Source organism: Carettochelys insculpta, chromosome 3 (genome assembly GCF_033958435.1).
Source record: "Carettochelys insculpta isolate YL-2023 chromosome 3, ASM3395843v1, whole genome shotgun sequence".
Taxonomy (NCBI): domain Eukaryota; kingdom Metazoa; phylum Chordata; order Testudines; family Carettochelyidae; genus Carettochelys; species Carettochelys insculpta.
In genome coordinates, this window is record NC_134139.1 from 91,965,559 (window position 1) to 91,986,593 (window position 21,035).

At 40.1% G+C, this 21,035-nt stretch overlaps 1 protein-coding gene across 1 annotated transcript in view; it reads left to right on the forward strand.

Moving 5' to 3' along the window:
* The window catches only part of CNKSR3 (CNKSR family member 3), a 75,513-nt gene that overhangs the window by 52,227 nt on the left and 2,251 nt on the right, over window positions 1-21,035 (forward strand). The window contains exons 5-12 of the mRNA XM_074990351.1: window positions 2,762-2,803; window positions 5,302-5,421; window positions 7,026-7,085; window positions 13,456-13,524; window positions 14,304-14,450; window positions 16,610-16,734; window positions 19,291-19,499; window positions 19,971-20,060. Of these exons, the coding sequence (XP_074846452.1) occupies window positions 2,762-2,803; window positions 5,302-5,421; window positions 7,026-7,085; window positions 13,456-13,524; window positions 14,304-14,450; window positions 16,610-16,734; window positions 19,291-19,499; window positions 19,971-20,060 (862 nt within the window). The remainder of the gene's footprint in view (window positions 1-2,761; window positions 2,804-5,301; window positions 5,422-7,025; window positions 7,086-13,455; window positions 13,525-14,303; window positions 14,451-16,609; window positions 16,735-19,290; window positions 19,500-19,970; window positions 20,061-21,035) is intronic.

Consider the following 21,035-nt stretch of genomic DNA (forward strand, 5'->3'; position numbering starts at 1 on the left):
CTTGACTCGATGACCTTTCAAGGTCCCTTCCAGTTCTGTGAGATGTGTATAACTCCTTGATAGGGTTTTCTTGGGAATTGAGGGAGGATGTGGCAACATCTGGGTGGCTGAGCTACCAGCACGTCCTCACCTAAAAAGGAGATACCAGAGATACCAACAAAAGTACAGTTGGATGTCGTGTATTAAGGACTCTCTCGTGTTCCCATGCATTGCGGCTCTTGAAGTATGGATTTTGTAACTGAATTTGAAAAAATGGCTCTTCTCGCTATTTGGGTGCAGACCCCTGCTCTAGGCCCTGGAGTCGGTAATGACCCCCTTAGGAGAGCCAACACGCAGAGAACATTCTTACCCTCATCCCCAGGGGGCCGCCTGGGAACAGATCTCAATCCCCTCCTTGCCTGAACACCTCAAACAAATTATCTGTCCCGGTAACTACTCAGGGCAGGGGCATTCTGACAGGCAGTGTGTCCAATCTGCTGTCCCCCACCTGGATAATGCACTTTCTCTGCAACCATATCCATGCCAGCCAGCTCACGTGGTGCTTAGGGTGCCTCCTGCCCTACCCTTTTCTCCTGGACAGGCAAAGTGCACTCCACAACTGCATCTGCTTTGGCATGTTTTGTACCTACTCTTTAACCTCCAGACAGATTTTATACAGCTGGTGTGTTCAGGTCCTGGGCAGGCATGAGGCCCTCACAACAAAAACATGTTTATCGTTATTTATTAATCATGTATTTATTAGTTTCCTTTTTTCTACAAAATAACTACTATGAATTTATGAACATGAAGGGGTGTAATTTTGTATTCTTGCCTCAGGCACAAAATTAGCTAGTTAACGGCACTGAGAAAATTAGTTAATTGCCCTCCCTTTTTGAGATAACTTCATAATACTGCAGATGACCGCAAATGTTGGAGTATTGTAGAAAAAGCTGGAACCAGGCACCCACACAGGTTTTATTGCTTCATTGCTCAATGTGTCCTCCTTAACCTTGCCAAGGGGCATTCTGCACATGACCCTGCTGTGAGCTAACTTTTAACAGTGCATTTGCAGATCACAATTGAAGGCTTCTCAGGCTACCTTTGATTCCTTTTGCTCCCTATTTCCCCCTAACATATTCTCAAGGCTTCATTTTAAATTGGTTTTCCACTTACAAAAACACCCTTTCGTGCAGCATAGTAACACTATGCTCTTGAGTGACACAGTGCAAGTGTAGATGCTGAATTACGGAAGTTGATCTGAACTGTCCTCTGGCCATTGTCTTACGGTACTCCACAGTGGCCTCTCACATCACCATTGTACAGAGGTCACAGAGTCCAGAAGTCCCTTTTCCCTTGACAGCCCAGTGAAGTTTTGAAATTGCTTTTCTGAAATGTCTGGTTTGGTGAGCACCCTGGCTATTCTCCATTGTGTGCAGCTGCCCAAACTGGCTGTATGCTCCAGAAACACTCCAGCTTGGAGTAAATAGGAGAGAGTGGCACTCTTGGGCCTGTGGGAAGAAGAGACTCTGAATCAACTCCAGAAATATTGACATCCGTAAGCAGATAGCTCAGGGGATGCAGAAGACTGAGTATGATGGGGACCAGCAGCAGTACAGTGTGAAAGCCAAGGAACTGCAGGAGATACACCAGTATTATGCAAAAGTGTGTAGTCAGTATTGGTATAGATGTCTGTGCTATGGCTCTAACCCTTTTAAGAGAGAGGCCAAAAATTAACTTGATGGGAAGGGTTCAGATTATTGAGCTCACACTTATATGTACATTTATTCATGAAACCCAAGTTGTGTGTTGAGATCTTTGACTTCTTACGTAAACTATGTAAAGTAAGTAAACTTAAACATTTAAGCCATCTGCATAGGCAGACCGTGAGTACTTACATCTTCAGCAAATCCTCCTTAATGAAATCTCTTAATTCAAATGTTTCTCTCCTATAATAAGGAGTAACAGTTATGCAGCTTGGCATTAAGAGTTAGAGTTAAGATGATTCAGGTGAGTTTCGTGGTGATTGGGTCCCCACCCCCATATAACCTTGGGGCTTGGTCCCCGCCAAAATATAACATGAACTTTGTATTTTCTAGCATCTTGTTATTTTTGAGACAACATTGCACAGTGGGGGTTTGTTAATTAATTTACAATTGTACCCATCGTTGAAACTTTATTACTCTTCTTGTTGCCTGAAAATCTATTGGCACGTTCTAGTTAGGCTATTTTATTCAGAGAACAATAGTCTCTTCAGTAATCTATTAAATGAATTCTTTTCATTTCAAAGTCTTTTGTACCTGTGCTGTGTAAATAATGCGTTGTGTGCTGTTCCCTTGCCTTCATGAATGCCATCAATAGCATATTTTCAAAGCACTTCTGAAGCTATTTTCAATCATTTTTTTGTCCATTTGGAAGTGTTGACCACAGTAATGGCTGGTTCAGTATTTGTAGTCCCCGAAACAAGTTTTTATGGTTTACTTTACCAAAGTCCATCTTTATTTGTGCATAACTCATTTTTCCTGGAAAATTGGTCTTCAGTAACTGAGAGGTTTGTAGTTTCTTGACATTTTGAAGGGCTGTACTACCTTTATAGACCAGGTGTCAGAAAATTATTGTTCAGTGGTACGTTTGATCCCTAAAAGGTGAAGCGAATGTCGGATTGATCCCTGCTCCAAAGATACTATCCTTTTTACTTGAGGTCAGGGGCAGGTAAATTTCAGTGTTCTGGAACCTAGTCTGTTTACACAGTTCTTCTAATATAGTGCTTGTTTTCTCTTTTGAGGATTGTGCTGTGGCTGAAATGGAAGATAAAGTTGTGCATGTCGTAAGTAAACTTTTCAGTTTCAGTTTGGTTATTTGTACAGTAATCCCTCGATTTACGTGGAGGTTCTGTCCTGGACAACCACTGCATAATCAAATTTGGCATAAATTGGAGGCAGTGGGAGGGGTGGGGGGGCGGTTTGGGGAGATCCCTGGAATTCCCCTGGCTGGGGGAGCAGGCAACTGGAGCCTCTGCAGAGCTCCAGCTGGAGGAAGCCAGGGAGCAGCAGTGCTCCGCCACCATTCCAGCTGCCCACTTCCCCTGGCTGGGAGAAGCGTTTTGGCTGGTGGTTCCAGCTGCCAGCTTCCCCCCATCTGGGGGGTACACAGCTGCTTGTGGCACGGTTTCTCCCAGATAAGAGAAACAGTGCCGCAAGCAGCTGTGTGCTCTCCAGGATCCTCCAGATGAGGGAGATGGGGGCTCTGTGTGTGTGTGTGTGTGTGTGTGTGTGTGTGTGTGTTAGATTTGCACTTAAGTCGTGTTAATGTGAGTTAAGTGCAAATTGAAATCACGCTTCTTGAGGGTTTACTGTATTCCCACTTATTTCAGTGACTTTCAATGATTAGTCATATTGACAACATTTAAATGTACCATGTAAGCAAAATTCAATTGTAGGTTGTTCTCTATCATTCATTATTTTTTCAGAAGGGATGGTGGTGGATTTCTATGTAACTCAGCACTGCTATATACAATAGATGATCTTAAGGTTTTATTGAATAGGTATTTATTCAAGACCGATGTCTGGCTCAGATTTTAAGGTATAGGAAAAGAATGTAAGGTGCTATTAGATCATGTATAGCAAAAGTGTCCATGATCCACAGTATGAGAGAGAGAACTTTTTTTTAATAGATAATGTATTTTATGGCCCTTGTGAAGGGACTGTCCTGCCTGGAGAACAGGAAAGAACTATGTCTAATTATACTTTACTTTGAAAGCTCTGAGTTTTCAGAATTGTTCTGAAGCAATCTCGTGACCAAGAGTGGGATGTAATGAAAATGCTTTTAATATTTTGTAACAGTTAATCATCGCTTCCTGCTTTTGACATGAGCCAGGCTGTGTTCTTTGATAAGGCCTTCCGTTTGCTGATAGATGCTCAGGCATTCAGTAGCGCAATAGCTAAAAATAATTTTGTCCATAAAAAAGGAAACTAAGCAAATAGGAATTTTCAGTTTCTCACTTTTCCATTTTTTCCACACACCCTCCCACATATACACTGTTGTTTGGAATTCCCTTGTTTTAGCAGTTCCTCGTATTCATGCTTAGGCTTTGTTTTACTTATGTAAATTACATTATTGAAGTTCTATAAGTCTGGTTTAGAATAAAAGGCCTTGAGAATATTTTATGCTATTCCCCCTGTGATTTGAACAGAGCTGTCTTTATACAAGGCTGCATTTTTGTATGGCCCCTTACTGACGTATGTCTCTATTGAGTCTGGAGTCCCAAGGGCACTTAGATATTTATTGTCTCAGGTGGGCCACCTTACAATTTCAGTGCCAATTATGAATAAATGGTGTCCTGAACATTTCAAGAGCCTTATCTCCTTAACTGTTGGAAACAACTTTGAGTTAAGTGCATTGTTTTGTATGTTGATAGGAATTTAAATAATCTGATAGGTGATAAAAATTTGAGTGTGCATGGGAAAGATAGATGTTTTGACCATTACATTTTTCTCTGATTAAACAGTTGTTTTGCCTGTTTAAAACTTTGAGACCATAAAATTCCAATTACTCCCCTCTGATATATAAGCCTGACTGCTACTGACTTCATTATGAGTTACATAAGTATATTTGAGGTCAGAATTTGACCTTATACCTCATATTAATTTGGGATTGGAGGTGTTCTGGTAAAAAGCAAATATATGTTTGTAAGGATCCTATGTCAGGGTTCCAGCAATAGGCACAAAGGAGGTAACTGATGTGAAAGCATTTAATTGTTAAATGCCTACCTGCTCGAAAGCTTGATGCAGAGTACTCACCATTGAGCTTCTTTAGCACCAGGCTGACCAACTCTAAGCAGGTCCAAATAACTGTGTTAAACATGGGCAGCTGTTGGCACAAGTGAATAGACAGATATTCTGGATTTCAAGATAAAAATGCTAGAAAAAACAGAATAATTTTTGGAAAAGTTTTTTTTTTTTTTTTTTTTTTTTTTTTTTGTTGGTGTGGTTGCCTTTTTCCCCAGACACCTTATCTACATTAGCTGTCCCAATGCTCCTGCTACTAATGTAGTGGTGGTAGCAGGAGTGATCATGTATTTAATTTGTGGACCCTTTTGTAGCAGGGACACATGGTAGACCTTTGACCATAAGTAATACCCACAAGCCTAGGACAGACAAGACCGGAGAGGATAATTGTCTGATGTTCTCAGCTTCTGCTAGAAGTTCTATCGATGTTTCCTAATGGACCACATTTTATAATTAAATAACTTCTTTATCATTGAAAAAACTGTGGGGGAGGAATTCTAGAATATGGCTTTCACAACAAATTTTTGTTCCTTTTCAGTCCAAGGTTTTAAATGGAATTTGTGATAAGATGATCAGATCAACTACAGATCCGTTGATGAGCCAGAGTGCATGTCTGGAGGAGGTTCATTTAACCAACATTAAACCTGGAGAAGGCCTGGTAAGAACTCGGCTCCTGTGGTTACTCTACAAGTGAAACCCTGTGTCTGCATTTTTAGTGCCTGATCTTGCAAGCGGTTTGCGCGTATGAATATTGTTTACTCCCATTAAAATCACCAAGAGTTCAGTGTGGGAGTAGCTAGTTACATGGGCAAAACACTCTGCAGATTCAGTCCCTTGTTTGTAAAGACGCAGCAATGGCTATGAAGAAGAGAGCAATATCTCTTGTTGAGCAGTTTTAATAAAACACAGGGCCTCTTACAGAGAAATTAGAGCATTTTGAGCTACACTATTGCAGTGTTAACAGAAAGAGCATAAGTGAACTATGTTTCAGAAATACAGCAACAATCTACAGTGAGGTTTGGGTATCAAACATGGGCATTCATGGGTAGCTTGTGCTCTGCAAGAAACAAGGGAATGGTGTAGGAGGTGGTGGGGGAGCAGGAAGGATAAATCTAAGTGGTAGATGGTAATTCCTGGCATTTAAATAGCACTTTGCACTTGCATAGCACTGCACAGCTAAAAGACATGGGTAATAAGTAATCTTCAAAACAGCTTATCAGGAGAGAAGAGCTATTGTATATCAATTTCCATACAGGTAGAAGTCTCCTACGTTGCTATGCTCACATGTAATTAAAGTATCAGCATTTGTAGATTGTATGAATTCTCTAACATACCATCAGACCTATTTGATTTTAATTTATCCCTGCATCCACAGTCAGTAGTATAGTAAAGTGGTACTAGCACCTAGTTTATCTGTGCTCCTCGTTTTATGCCCGCATTATGTTACAAGATGGCTTGCATTAAGGAAATAGATTTTTTCCTCTTTGTTAACATGTAGAATATTTGTAGCAAACTTAAGAAGTGCTAAATGAAGCATTAAATGAATCTAAAATTTTCCAAAGTAGTCAAACTATAAACTAGTCAGGTTATACTATTTAAAAATGAATATTTTAATGGTTATTTGGAAAGGGCGAAGTGTAAAATTCCAGTCTCTTAAGTTTATATACAGTAAGCTCTTTCATATCCAACATTGTATTATCCAGAATGCTCATATAACTGGCATTTTAGCCAGAAGTAAATTTTAGTTACGTTTTCCGTAAGTACAGTATAGTGAAAGCAAATACAAATAAATACAGCAAATCCAGTATAAGTTTAGTGTCCAATACTACTGTTGTTGGTAAATAAACTACTCTGCATACATTTTTGCTGGTTTCTTAATATTATCTTGTTTTTCTTGAGTGTTATGCATTGTTAGGTATACCTCTCTTATCCAGAATTTTTGAATATCTGGCACTCCTTACCATGCGCCGCGCCACCCCCCACCGGTCCTAGCGCTGCTGGATGTGAGAGAGTTTACTGTATACTGAGTGCCTGAGAATTCAGAAAAAGAGGAACATTTAGCATGTTGATATTAGATCATACTACTACTAAGTGTGAGTCCATGAATGTTCATACATTTGGTGTTTTTTACATAGTGAGTTTTAAATTTGTTGTAAAACGTTGCTTAATCTGTTATATAAGTAGTATGAAAACTTTTATTTGTGGCACTACCTTTCTTAAATGTGACTATTTTAATCTCTTCTCTTCCCCCTTCCCCATTAGGGAATGTATATCAAATCAACTTATGATGGATTGCATGTAATTACTGGAACTACAGAAAATGTAAGTACACTTAATTCAATGTGAAAGAGAGGTGTTTTTCATTAAAACTCTTCAGGATGAAACTGTGTTTAGGCAGATTCCTGAGATTTTTTTTTTCCTGCCTTGTATAGATTTCATAATCCTATTGTGTGCAACTCTGGAGGTGGTAGAATCTCCATCACTGGAGCTATTTAAGAAGAGGTTAGATAGATGGCTTTCAGGGATGGTCTAGAAAATGCTTGGTCCTGCCATGAGGGCAGGGGGCTGGACTCGATGGCCTCTCGAGGTCCCTTCCAGTCCTACTCTTCTATGATTCTATGATTCTGTGTGATATACCATTGGTGCTTCTGGATTTGTAAAGATTATACATATGCATATATGTTAATAGAACAGCACAAGGACATTAATCTTATGTTGATATAATAGTATGGTTAAGCAGAGAGGCCTTCTACACTGAGGTGGCATACATCTAGGTCTGATTCTAGGTGCTTCTTTTGGTGATGACCCTGAGACAGGGCTGTTTCTCTTGATTGTCACTTGAGTTACTTTTTTAGCCTGTGAGGCCATAATGTGGTGTTGGATTGCCATGTTGATAGCATTGATTAAGCCAAACCACTTAGTAAATGAGACACTTATAGGGTAATGGAAAAATGAAGCATTACAGAAAATCATGTGGTGGGGAGCTAACACCATCCAAAACACGAACTGGCAATGTTTGTGAGATGAGCCCTGGGAAGTCTGCGGACCTAGTCTTCCATCCCCTATGTCATCACAGTGAGAATCAGTGAGTTTGCCTCCTCCAATGTCTACCATTCAACAACTGACTCCTGTAGCAGACGGGTTTTACTGAGTCCCAGCTGCCCTTTAATAGGTGTTGGAGACCTCAATAGCTATCATACATCCTGAGGTAATGAGAGTGTGATACTTGGGATGAACAAATTTTTCAGTAGCTTTGAGTCAAGACAAACATATATTCTTAAATTCTAAGCAGCAAGACACCTTCCGTTCTGCCAGATGGAGATAAGGCTACATGCTGGATGTGTAGTTTGTGTCCTTTTGGCCAGAACACATGGTCTCCAGTTGTGGAATTAACTGTCCTGGGCTATGTTATGCACCTTTGGTACCTGACTGAGATTTTGCTGGACCACAGGAGGTCAGTATCATCTAGCACATTACCAACACTTGCACTGCTTACTAGGCTCTTAGAAGACATTTAGGGTAAATTACAGTTAAATAAGAGCACAGAACACTGAGCGCCAGGATGGGTGGCTGTAAACAAACCTTATAAGACCATGGGAACTTGGCCACGCTCATCATAAGGGGTCATCTGGCTAACTAAAATCATGCCAGATTACAGTTTTTGCTGGCGAGAGAGTGCCAGCCTAGAGAGGTTCAACCTGGAGTAGCTGTGTGGTGAGGTGGATGGTGTGGTTTCTGAAAGGAAAGCCTGAGAAATGCAGCTTATATGATATGCTTTTCTAGAGAGAGAAAGGACTTGGGATTCCTTCTGAAACCTTGCTAAGTTAGTCATTGTGGAGGAGTGAAGTGGAAATCTGTACTTCCCATCTATCATGAAAGCTATAATCTTTTATATCTGCTAATTATTAATCTTATTGGATAATTTGGCATAACTGGTTTACCATAGGCTGAAAGACTGAGTCTGTTGTGCAGCAATGTCAGTATTTGATAGATGTGCAAGACTGTAACCATTAAGTTTATATAGATAATTGAAACAGGCTGAAAGCTCTGATTGAGACTGCTGCAGCAATGAGCTAAAGCTCTAAATCCAAACGGGTCTCTATGAATTCCTCTCTCGGGGAAACTGCATTTTCATTGGAGAAATAAAATCAGCTAGGACAGTGTTTCCCAAGTGGTGTTCCACAGAACCCTGGGGTTCCACTAAGTACAAATAAGGGTTCTGTGAGAACTCCATTCCAATAGCTGACTCCTCTGCAGCTCCCTTCCCTGCCACCGCTGAAACCGTAGAACTCAATGTAATTGGTTTAATAGCCAGCAGGGTGGTGAGAGGGACCTGGCCATTAAACCAACTGAATTTAATTACATTATTTCAGTGGCAGCAGGGCAGGGAGCCACAGAGAGCAGCCCCTCACTTGCCCGGCTACCTAAGTGGCCACACCCATCCAGTGGGTGTGGCTCGGCTCAGTGGAACACCTCCATGCCAGACTTCCTTTTGATGGGTGTATGTGGCTGCCTCTCATAGACTCCCCAGCCGGGGCTGCAGTGGGTTTGGGGCTGAGAGGGGCAAGTTTGTGGGATTGGGGGGGGGCGACACAAAAAGCTTGAGGATGGGGGGTGGATTTGGAAGCTGAGGCAGGTAATGTCTGGAGATGGGGGCAGGTTTGGGGACCGAGGGAGGTGGAGCCTGGGAATGGGGTTCCGCAACATTTCTTTTTTTTTTTTTTTTAGTTTAAAAGGGTTCTGTAGCCAAATAACATGGGGCAACACTGATCTGGGAGATGGAAGTGAGAGCTCTGCTAGCAGTAATAGACTCTCTCTTCCCTATCCCCTTCTCTTCTGCACATCAGGCTACAAACAACCTTTCTGACAAAAGTAGTATCTGCATTTTATTTGCTCTTCCAAAATTACTTTTTTAACATATGTGAATGAAACCTCTGCCAGATGGCTGTTATCAGAGCTCTAGTATTGCACCTACCACACAGTGGTTCCAGGAAAGCAATGTGCTGTCTAATTTCAGTTAGTTGACAGGATTTCCAAGGTCTTCCTGTCTATTCGTGACTTCCTGTGTTGCATGAGAACATACGGGCCAAAACAAAATTTTCCACTTTCTTGCATGTTCTCCATATCATTGCAGTAGCTGCCTTATGAGCTGAAACTGCATATATTGGCATTGCCTGAGATATCTCAGGCAGACTGTTGATCACCCTATAGTGATACTCTATTTCAATGCTCACTTCTTAATGAATCATAGAATCACAGAAATGCAGGGCCCCATTCTATACTTGTTTTCTCAATAAACAGAAGTGACAATTCAGTGAGGTTCAGTCCAAAATTAAGTGCGCTTTAAGGACAGTCAGGGTACATCTTCACTACAGGGGAGATTGACCATGCATGGTCTTTTTTTTTTTTTTTTTTTTTTTTTTCCCTTTTCTGGAGTTTGATTTATTGCTAAATCGACCTCACGGAGGGCTGGTACTTCTCCCTGTCTCTCTCCCAACCGCCCTCTCCACCCCATTAGGGGTAAGGAAAGGTGATGGAGGAGATGGTGTAGAAGCTTGAATTAAAGCGTGTTGACTCTAGCTACATTATTAATGTAGCTAGAATTGCATACGTTAATCGGACCTTCTGCTGTTGTGTAGACCCGCCTGAGTCTTGGGGTTTTTTAATCATTTATTCAAATCAATGATTTTTGTGATTTAAATCAATGATTTAAATCACCTTGATTCTAAAACAATCCACCTTGCTTTTTTTAACTAGTGCATCTTATTATTGACACTCGTTCAGTATTCACCACAACCTCCCGATCTTCTCCAGTAGTACTGCCATTTAGCCAGTTATTCCCCATTTTATAGGCATTTGTGGGTTTTTTATTCTTACATGTAGTACTTTTGAATTCAGGGGGATAATTTTCAAAAAAGAAAAACACAGACCAATTCTCTAATTTGTCAAGATAGTTTTGAAATCTAATGCTATCATCCAGAGTTCTTGCAACTCCTTAAACAGCTTCTGCAGATTTTGTAAGCGCACTGTCTGCTCCATTATCCAGATCATGAATTAAGAGACTGAATAGTAATGGTGCCAGAAATGATCTGTCTGGGACCTCATAGGATATTTTCTGCAAGCATACTGACAGACCAAAAGATGCCATTAATCTTCGTTTGGACAGAATTCACCCCATCCAGACAGGCATTTCCTTGATGAAGAAGCAAGAGGATAGCAAAAAAAAAAAAAACAATGTTACTCCTGGTAACTGGAAACTCATGTACTTCTACATCATCTTTCCTGTACTTTTCTTCTGGTACAAGATACTACTTGACCTGTGAAGGGCTGGTGATGGGGAGAGAGAGACACCTTCCATCCTAATTTGCAGTTCTTTAGTAGTGCGGGGCAATTGCTTGGCTACCTTGTTGTTCTCTGGGGAGAGAGTGAGGCTTTTCCTCTGTAAGTAGCCTCCTGTATGAATTGGACTGGGGGCACATCTGTTAATATATCTCTCTTCTGCCTACGTTGCCAGGGTTTCCTCAGAGTTGATGTGTTGTTATGGTTTCAGGAATATTTTTAAATAACGGTAGCAGTAACTTGTGCATAGCACCAACTTTAGGTAACACAGAGTAAACATTTACATGTTTAATGGCTGTTAATCTCTGTCTGAGCATATTTGTCTGTTTTGGGAGGAAATTAATTTTTATTTCTTTTTTAAACGTGTTCATCTCTCAGTACACATCATGCACACATCTGGTATCATCCTTATACTTAAGTAGAATTAGTGTAGTTTCTTGATACAGCCATTTGGATTAAATGACTAAATTAGGGACTTCCAAGTTAAAATCTGCAGCTTTCATTTGGATTAGTAAGCAGTGATGAAAAATGAAATGGTCCCAGCTGCACTCAATAGCATTCTGTCCCATATCTTCTGTACTTGAGTTTTAAGTAAATACAATTAAGTTATTCTATTTAGATTGTTATAACAAATGGCAACCTAACTAACAGTGCCTGTTTTTAGCTGTTTAATTTTTTATTATCCTTTTCAAAGCTGTTTTCTCATCAGAAACCTTTTATTCTGAATAATTTATATAAATTTTTATTTTTAAATCAAATTTAAAATTCTGTAGATTTAAAAACTTTAAATTTAGCCAACTCTTCCAGCCTCGTACAACCAAACAAATTGTGAATTGTCTTTCAGCCCCTGTTCTTGGCTTTACTTAGCACAGAATTCCCCAAACTCACAATCATAATTGCCATTTTGTCTTTACTTACGTTTGTTTCTATTGGTGGTAGCTAAGAGCAGATCAGATAGTTACAACAGGCTCTAGAACACCCAAATTAAAGTATCTGAGACAACTGACTGGTGTGAATAGTGGGGGGCGGAAGTCGGGGGGATGTTCTTGGTGTGAGGCAAAGATAAACATTTGGCATATTGACGAGAGCTTGGTGTTTTCCTGTTGCATGAAAAATTTAGAGGTTTCAGATGTGTTCCTGATGCATACTGGGATGAAACTGAGATCTTCCTGGGATTTTCCCCAGAATGAAAGTGTGCTTGCGTGCTCCTCCTTGAATAGGGCACTGGTTAGAACACTCACTTGGAATAGGGGACACACAAATTCAAGTCCCTTCTCTGCCTGATTCGTCCCAGACGTTTCAACATCATTCTCCTGGTACCCACCTGCTTGCCCTAAATAGTGGGGCTATTCTAGAGTCTGAGGAGTGGGGATGTTTTCAGTCACTCCTCTTAAAGCTGAACAGATCCAACAGGAGAGATTGAGATTTCCCCTTCTCCACAGCTTCCAAAATAGCTCAGTGGTTAGAGCACTCCGCTTGGATGTGGTAGACTGATGCTCAGGTGTCTGGTCTGAATGAGGCAGAGGAAGGACTTGAAACAGATTTGGAAGATCCGAAGATCTGAAGAAGAGGGTCTTACCCATGAAACTCATTACGTAATAAATAAATTTTGTTAGTCTTTAAGGTGCTGCAGGACTGCTTGCTTTTTGTGAAGCTACAGGGTAACCAGAGAAATCATTCCCAGTGATAGTTCTGTAAAGTCTGATACATCAAAACTGCATGTTTCTGCAGTAATATATTGATATTTCCCTGTGAAAAAACATTTTGTCTGAAAAATCCTTCCACATCCGATATTAAGCCTGAAGAAGTGCTATTTTCATGTTTCCTTTACCTGTACCCACAACCATGCACATAGATGATATGCACAGTAATTCTATAATTATAATTCTGTAACTTGACTTCTAAACCTCTGATCTCAGCTATCCTATTTTCCTTCTCTGTTTTACACTTGACTGAAGGAAGACTGCTATGATCCTTGTAAAGACTCCCACATGTAGAGCATGCTGCAATGTGGCTAGTGCTGTGCTTGGTAGCGTTTGCAGAAGGAGGATGTCTGCTGTACTTGATGACCTACGTTGTTAAAATATCTATGGGCCATTGCGTTATTATTGAACAGACGTTCTCCTGTCATAGGTCTTGATTCAGCAAAGGGCTTAGCCAGTTGAGTACTGGAGACATAATACTCACTTGACAGTTCTGTCTATAAATATAATTGTATATACACATATTACCTGCTGCTGCTTTAAATATTACTTTCACAGTCTGAGTTTTGGCATTACAAAAACTGTCTGTCTGTCTTTCTTTCTCCTGGGAAAAGCCTGTCAAAGCACACCTCTTATTTATCTCTCTATAGTCCCCTGCTGATCGATCTCAAAAGATTCATGCTGGCGATGAGGTGATCCAGGTGAATCGTCAGACTGTAGTAAGTAACCAAAAGCCCTATCAACCTTTTCCTAGGTCTTGATTGTTCTTCAAGGCTTTCTTCCAAGGTAATAAGTATGTAAGGAACTTTGTTGAATTTGGAGGTTTTGGGTTGTGGATTTTTTTTTCGTCCTTATTGTAATGTGTGTAAAAATGATTTGGCTTTAATGTGGAAATCATTTCTTCAACTGAAAATACGTAAAACATTTGATTTTCATCACACAGATAGTTGGTCAATAAATCTTTACCATATGTTTGGATAAAATGGTTTCTTACTTAGGGCCTATGTTTTAATATACACAAATACCAAATTTATTAATAAAACACATTTGTTTGGGCAAATACCTTCTTCCCCATAGAGGGTTCAGGAAGTCTCTCTCTCCCACCCATTTTAGCTCCTGGTCCCATAAAGTCATGGTTCCACTTCACACACAAGAGCAGACCCACAGAACTCAATTGTATTAAATATTAGATGTAATTATATTGGAGTAATACAGTGTTATTGCACAGGTGTTCAAAGTTGAACATAAGCCTAAGTCCGTGCTAGACTGGAGCCTGACCTATCATAAATGGATGTACATTTGAAAATGTGATGCATATTTGAGAGATCCCCTAAAGGAGAAGAATGATTAATTGTTTCAAGTTTTGTGCCTTTTATAGCTGCTTTGGTGGATGTTGTTTTTGGGGTGCTCATTTTTATTGAGTGAGAGAAATAGTCTGACTTAATTATATTCCATTCATTCTGAATGCATGTAAAAGGTGCCTTTTATTCTTTTCAAGGTGGGATGGCAACTAAAAAACCTTGTGGGAAAGTTGCGAGAGAATCCTGCTGGAGTTAAATTGTTACTTAAGAAACGTCCCACAGGCTCTTTTAATTTTGCTCCTGCCCCACTGAAGAACCTTCGCTGGAAACCACCACTTGTGCAGGTAATACACTCCTGGAAGAGTTGTTTGTACATTAATGACTGGATATGAGTTATTTAAAATACCCTCCAAAATAGACTGTTTAATATTTGAAGTCAACAGCCAATGTGATCCTATAACTATGGAGTTTTGGGGGTGTTAACTGTGACATGGCCATTCCTTTTGGATTCAAAGTCAAAATAAGAAGGGGTCCTTCTTAGCCAAATAATCTCTTCTAGTCATCTAAAAGAATAAGAGTATTTAATATTGGTTTTCTTAGTCCAGTTTATCAAGGCACACTGATTTTAGGCTGCTGACTCGCACTGTTGAATTTTGTAAGTAAGCAGTAAATACTGAGATTAATTTGGAGAACTAATATGAGATTATTTTTGCTGAACAAACTAATGCTATCCAATGTATACATCCTGTGTTAGTCTGCAAAGGAAAAAATAGATGAAGTAATAAAAAACAAAGAGTGAGCTTCTTGTGTGTATTGCATGTGTTCAAATCATATATGTAAGCATGAATAGAATGTCTTTGAGTAGTATGTGGAAGAGTAATGGGTGTGGGAGAAACAAGGGTTAATAATTTCAGAGAATTGTTTTGGAGGAAAACATGTTTAGCAGAAGAAAGTTATTTAACAGTTACAGGAAGAGGCAATTAGTAAAATTCTAATATAATAAATACCTGTGAATACAGGTACAGTTTTTCCCCCCCTTTGTTGCAGCCTCTCTTCTGGCACAGGATTCCTATAGCTATAGGGGCAATTGTTTCTCAGTAAAGTGTAAAGATAAGGGGAGAGGGAGAAAGAAAGGAAAAAAAAAAAAAGAATGCACACGCATGCTCCAGAAAGCTATACATTAGAATTTCTTGCTACATATGAATGAGATTTTTAGGTTTCACCTGTGCACTCTGAGCACCTTTTTACGTGGTTTACAACATGTATCCCATTTATATGACAGAGGCATTTAAAATATGACCATCCAAAGGTTTATGCATATATACACATTTTTAATGAATGAATGGATCCAGTATGCAAACTCTGCCCCATTGTCCAAAACTGCTGTTCCCCCGCTCCCCCAACACCTTTGTCCACCACACACATGTCTTGTTCTCTCTAGCAGGCCCTCCCTTCTAGGCATTTGAGTATTATGGTGACAGGCTATAGGAACCTAGATAATCTCCCTCCTCATTCTCCCTCTCCCGTGCAAGAAAGAAAAGTATTTGGAGCGTCCCCTGAAGGACATCAAATCCAGGATCTGACGGACCACAAGGAAGGAAGTATACTTCATAGTTTAGGAGACTTAGAGCTTGTCTGGCCCCTCCCACAGTCTGTCTTGTTAAACTAAGGCCTGTTAGCTTGGGTGCATCAATTGATCACGGTTCTTTTTTGGGTAGATGTTTGTTCTCTGTAGATGTGTTCATGCCCAGCATGTTGAAGCTGGAGATTTTTGCCTAGCTGTACATGTAGAGAAATCAACTGATGCAGCTTGCAGAGCCTGGGTGTAAACATATCCCTTTGGGAAATACCACTTGATGAATGAGTACTTGCTGGTGCACTAGCAAACCAAACAGGGTTCAGGCTGTAGCTTTATGGAAACTGAGTATTAGTGATCTTAACTGCAGGGTGACCAAATTGTGAATGGCAGTGGACTGCCCTTGATCTGAAAGTAAAGAGTGCAACCTCCTTGCTAAGCAAAGGTTAGAACATCTCTTGTAACCTCTGCTACGCTAGAGGTAAACAGGGATACAAGAAGACTGAGGTTGTCAAACTGAATATGAGATGGCAGGGCAAACTTTCCAAGCAGTGGTGCAAATATTTTCTATTTTGCTCTTCCCCTACCCTAATAATATTGCCTCAGGGTTACCTACATAGAGTCTGATATCTTGCTCTCCTCTCTGTGTGCGTTAGACATGGGGTAAATTGTTTAATCATACTATTGGGTTGAAGGAAATGGTGATACTACTTTAACATATTGAAGGCAACCATTGCAATCCCTGAATCAGCAATAACTTATGTTTGGGCCTTTATACACAATAAGCAGTCTGTTGAGACAGTAAATTCCAAAGTGAGTAAAATACAGTAACTGATCATGTGATTGGTTCTTCTGGTGGGTAGTAGGAGATGCTGGAGAACATAATTGGAAAAATATCTTACATGTATTATATTGCTTTAATTTCAGACCAGTCTTCCTCCAACTTCAACTCAGTCACCAGAAAGCACCATCGATACCTCAGTGAAGAAGGAGAAGCCAGCCATTCTGGACCTCTATATACCTCCACCACCAGCTGTTCCATATTCTCCACGGTATGCAAATAAAGTGTACTGCTTAAACAAAAAGCTCCCTCTTTTTATCATCAACTTCCGTGTGCTGGCTTGCCTGCAGAACTCTGTGCAAGTTATCTTGAGGAAATTGCAGATCTTACAGATTTTCTCTGGACTTAGTAAATACATAAGCCACTAAGAATATAACAGTACTTCTTATTGTTTGAGAAAACAGTTATGTACAGATTTAGAAAATCACTGTGTGCTAAATAGAGCAATTCCCATTACAGCATGTGAAAAACCACTGAATAGCAAAAAAACCCCATACTTAATCCTTTTCATCACATTTTTTCCAATGTTCTGTTCTTTATCAATCTCAGTGACTACTTGGAAGAATTTTATGACAGAAAAGAACCTGTTTTAAATTTTAACAGAGAGGTAGTTGTGTTAGTCTGTATTCTAACAAAACAAAATGGCTGCGTCCACATGTGCCACTTCCTGTGGAAGCAGCACAGTAGTGAGCTATCTAGAAGATGCTAATGAGGTATGGATGCAAATTTTCCATGCCTCATTAGCACATCAGCACGTGGTTCGCAGTCCAGAAGAAGCTCGTCCCAACTTCAAAGCACACATGCAGATGCGCAGCCCCTGGGGATCTTCCGGAAGGAAATCCTCCTTCTGGAAGATCCCCGCAGGCAAAGCCTCTGCATGTGTTCTCTGGAGTCGGGAAGAGCTTATTCCGGACTGTGAACCATGTGCCGATGTGCTAATGAGACATGGAAAATTTGCATCCGTGCCTCATTAGCATCTTCCAGATAGATTATTACCGTGCCGCTTCCGGAAGAAGCAGCATGTGTTGACACAGCAATAACGTAGCACTTTAAAGACTAATGAAATGAGCCATTTTGTTAGTCTTTAAAGTGCTACATTACTGCTGTTTTGTTCTCTTTGAAATTTATTAGATACGAAGAATCCTAAAACTCAGGAATACTCTGGACGGAATAAAAGGGAGTCAGCTGGCAGGCTTTATTTTGGTCATCTGAGGATCTAAATCCATAATAAAAATCAGACTTAGTTACATAAGAGAGAGATCAGGTGGTTGAGATTACGTTGGCATTAAGCTATTCCTTCATCATTGATGAGCTAGTTTCTTGTGGCAACAGGCCTGAGAAGCTGTTGGAAGCTCAGCAGTTCTGAAAGTTACGTCTCATGTACATAAATACGAAACAAATATAAATAAGTATTTAAGAGCCTGAAATGCCCAGTTTTTAAAACATTGGTCTTTAATTCTAAAACTTATCAAAATAACTGTTTTCTTTAGCATTTTAAAATAGTTTTTATTACAAGGCTCTTCTGTGGTTTTAAACAGCTCTTTGGAAGATTTTTTTAGGCGCAGAATAGCAAATCTAAGCCTAATTTAGGGACCTTGAATGAGTGGTTGAAGGGATGGAGTTAGGGGGCTGGGGGTTTATAAAACTTGGAAACTCTTCTAGGAGGGGTCATGAAAGGAAATAGATAATTGATTTTGTTCCTGCAAGGAAGTGAACATGGAAGCTTTGGCAGTTGGAAGGAGAAGAGGATACCCGCTCCTATTATATTTTGTATGGTGGTGTCTCTTCTGTCCCAACCCGCAGTGAAGAAAACTATGGTCACCTGCAAGTGTTTGTGGTATAGCATAGCTCTCTGTATGTTAGCTGTTCAGTGCAGTTCTGTGCAGCTCAGCTTCTGGATCCCTGTAGATATGTGTGTATGTGTGGGGAGAGCAGATGTATGTACTCAGAGCCTGCTGTCAGTTTCATTGGCTCAGCTGATTGGCAGTTCCTTCAAATGGTCACCGTATTATAGTGGATGCAAAAAGTGGGTCAGATCACAGTTGTCATATGGGGTGTGCATGTGTTTTTAAGAATTAAACAAATGCTCTTGGCTTTCATGAACATATGGTCACTGTAGGAAGGGAAGCTCATGCAGAAAAATTCAAGAATATGTAAACTTCTAATTGATGAACATTTTATAATTAAAAACTCTGAGGGAATTGCACTACTGTAAATGTGGGGAGAGGATAATATGCTCCCAATTGCTAATATGATTTGTAATGACTGAAATGCCAATCTCCCAACTAGGGTGCTCACTCAAGACTGAAAAAACCTTAGGAATACCATTATTTTAACCTATCTTTTTCCCTTCAAAGAATTTTAATCCATTCAAAAAAGAACTGTAGCCTCCAAAGTGCTTCAGCTGCTCTGCATATGTGATCATTAGAGGATGAGAGCCTTGTAGTTTACATGATAAAAACTTTCATTTCTGGTCCCTGAAGTTTTATGTGTAGTATTCTGTTAGGAAACCCATACATTTTACTTGGGATGCATTGCTAGCTTATCTCTGAATTTTTATTTGTATTTCTTTCCTCCTTGATGATATGCTTCTTGAAGTTTTTCAACTCTAATTGTGCCTTGTTCTCTGAAAGTTCTCGACAGTTTATTTGCACAGCCGTTACAGTTGGGAAAAAGCATGACTATGAGCTAGAATGATTGGGTTAGACTCATGATTGCAGTAGTAAAATAACTTTCATGTTGCTAATCGAGACAAATGTTCTTTCAGAGATGAGAAGGAGAGTCTCATTTATGGAGGAGGTAATAAACCTAAACAGTCATTACCTGGCTCCAAGGGGGCAGAGTCTCCTAATTCTTTCCTCGATCAGGAAAGTCGAAGGCGAAGGTTTACTATTGCTGATTCTGATCAACTGCCTGGGTATCCCATGGAAGCGAATATACTGCCAACAAAGATGAGGGAAAAAATTCAGTCTTGCGGTGAGTTCAGGCCATTTTTATTGTTGCTGTTCAGGATTTATATGCTTGGGCGAATGTGGATTTTTGTGAGAGTCTGAACTGCTGGCTGAATTTTAAAGGTAATCTGAGGAAAACATAAACAAGATTCTAAGTTTGAAACTGTTTGTTTCACTCAAATGCAACCCTGCTGAGTCATTACATTTAATGACTGGCATCAAAGCCCAGATGAATGAGATCAGATTTTGATTTCCTGTTTGTGCATTGGTTGTAATTTTTTAGTCATCATTTTTGGTAGATTTGGAGATATGCATTGTGTGTGCCTGTCAGATTTGTTCATAATGCTTCCTTGTTATATAAGCAAAGTGTCTTGACCTAATGTGTGCTCTCACATACTCTGAGATAAATGGAGTTGAGGTAATGTTACTCAATGAAAATGTTCTCCTAAACTTACCAGTAACATTCCTCTTCTAACCTTCTCTATATTTCCCTCAGGAAAACCTCGACCTCTATCAATGCCTGCAGATGGGAGCTGGCTGGGAGCTGCAGACCCTTTCTCGAGGCCACGGGCAGCAGGCAGAAAAGGCAAGGCTATTAAAACAAGAACTTCCTTCAGAAGATGAGTTGGGGAAAAAAAATCTTAAGTTTAGGAACAAAGAATTTTTCTTTGCAGAGGAGGTGTTCAGCACTGATGTCATCGTTATATGCTTCTAGAAGTATTAACCACACATGGCAGGGGTTGGACAACTCAGGCTTAGCTTGAGTTGAGATCAAAATATTTGTTGTTCTGTCTGGCACTTTACTTACCTATTGGAGGTGGATTGGAAGGATTACAGCATATCTGTACTGGTATTCTTTTCTGCTAACAGCAGTTCTATTTCACACGTCCTCTCTCATCCCTCCCACATCTCGCCCATGAATGTTGACAACTAAACTACTTTTTTTCATCACAGCTTTTCTGTTTGTTCAACCTGAAGTAGGGGTGGGTTTTGAAGCAAGTTAGTTCTGATCAGTGCAAAGCAGAGTTTTTCTGGAATTATCCCCATTAACACCTGCTGCTAGTGTCCAGCACCAGGAGCTCTTAGAAAGTGGTTGTGATGAGGGGGAGGACTACCTCACTGACTGCAGGTAGAGAAGACCAAGAGTGCTAGAGACAACGTTTATTCAGTCAGAGACAGTGCGTTGTTGTTAGACAAGAAGCATTTTCTCTAGAAATGCCAATTCAGGCCTCAGCAGATGTCAAGGTAAGAAACCCAAAACACCAGTTGGGTCACCAAGACGCTCCTAAAATTTTGGACATACTTTTTTTTGATGTCCCATTTGAACAGTGTTTTAAACAAAATGTTGAGAAAATCCATTCTCTAAAAAATGTACTTATGCTGGCAAAACTGATGATACTCGAGCCCTTGACTTGCTTGGCACTTTTGGGTCAGTTAGGAGGTAATAAATCCTAAAACAGTACGCGGAGACCAGTAGAGAAACTTACTTTGATGGTGTTGGATACAAGCTTCTAGTTCATGTGTTAATTTAGCATGGTTCTTATTGATTCTCCAATCCAAA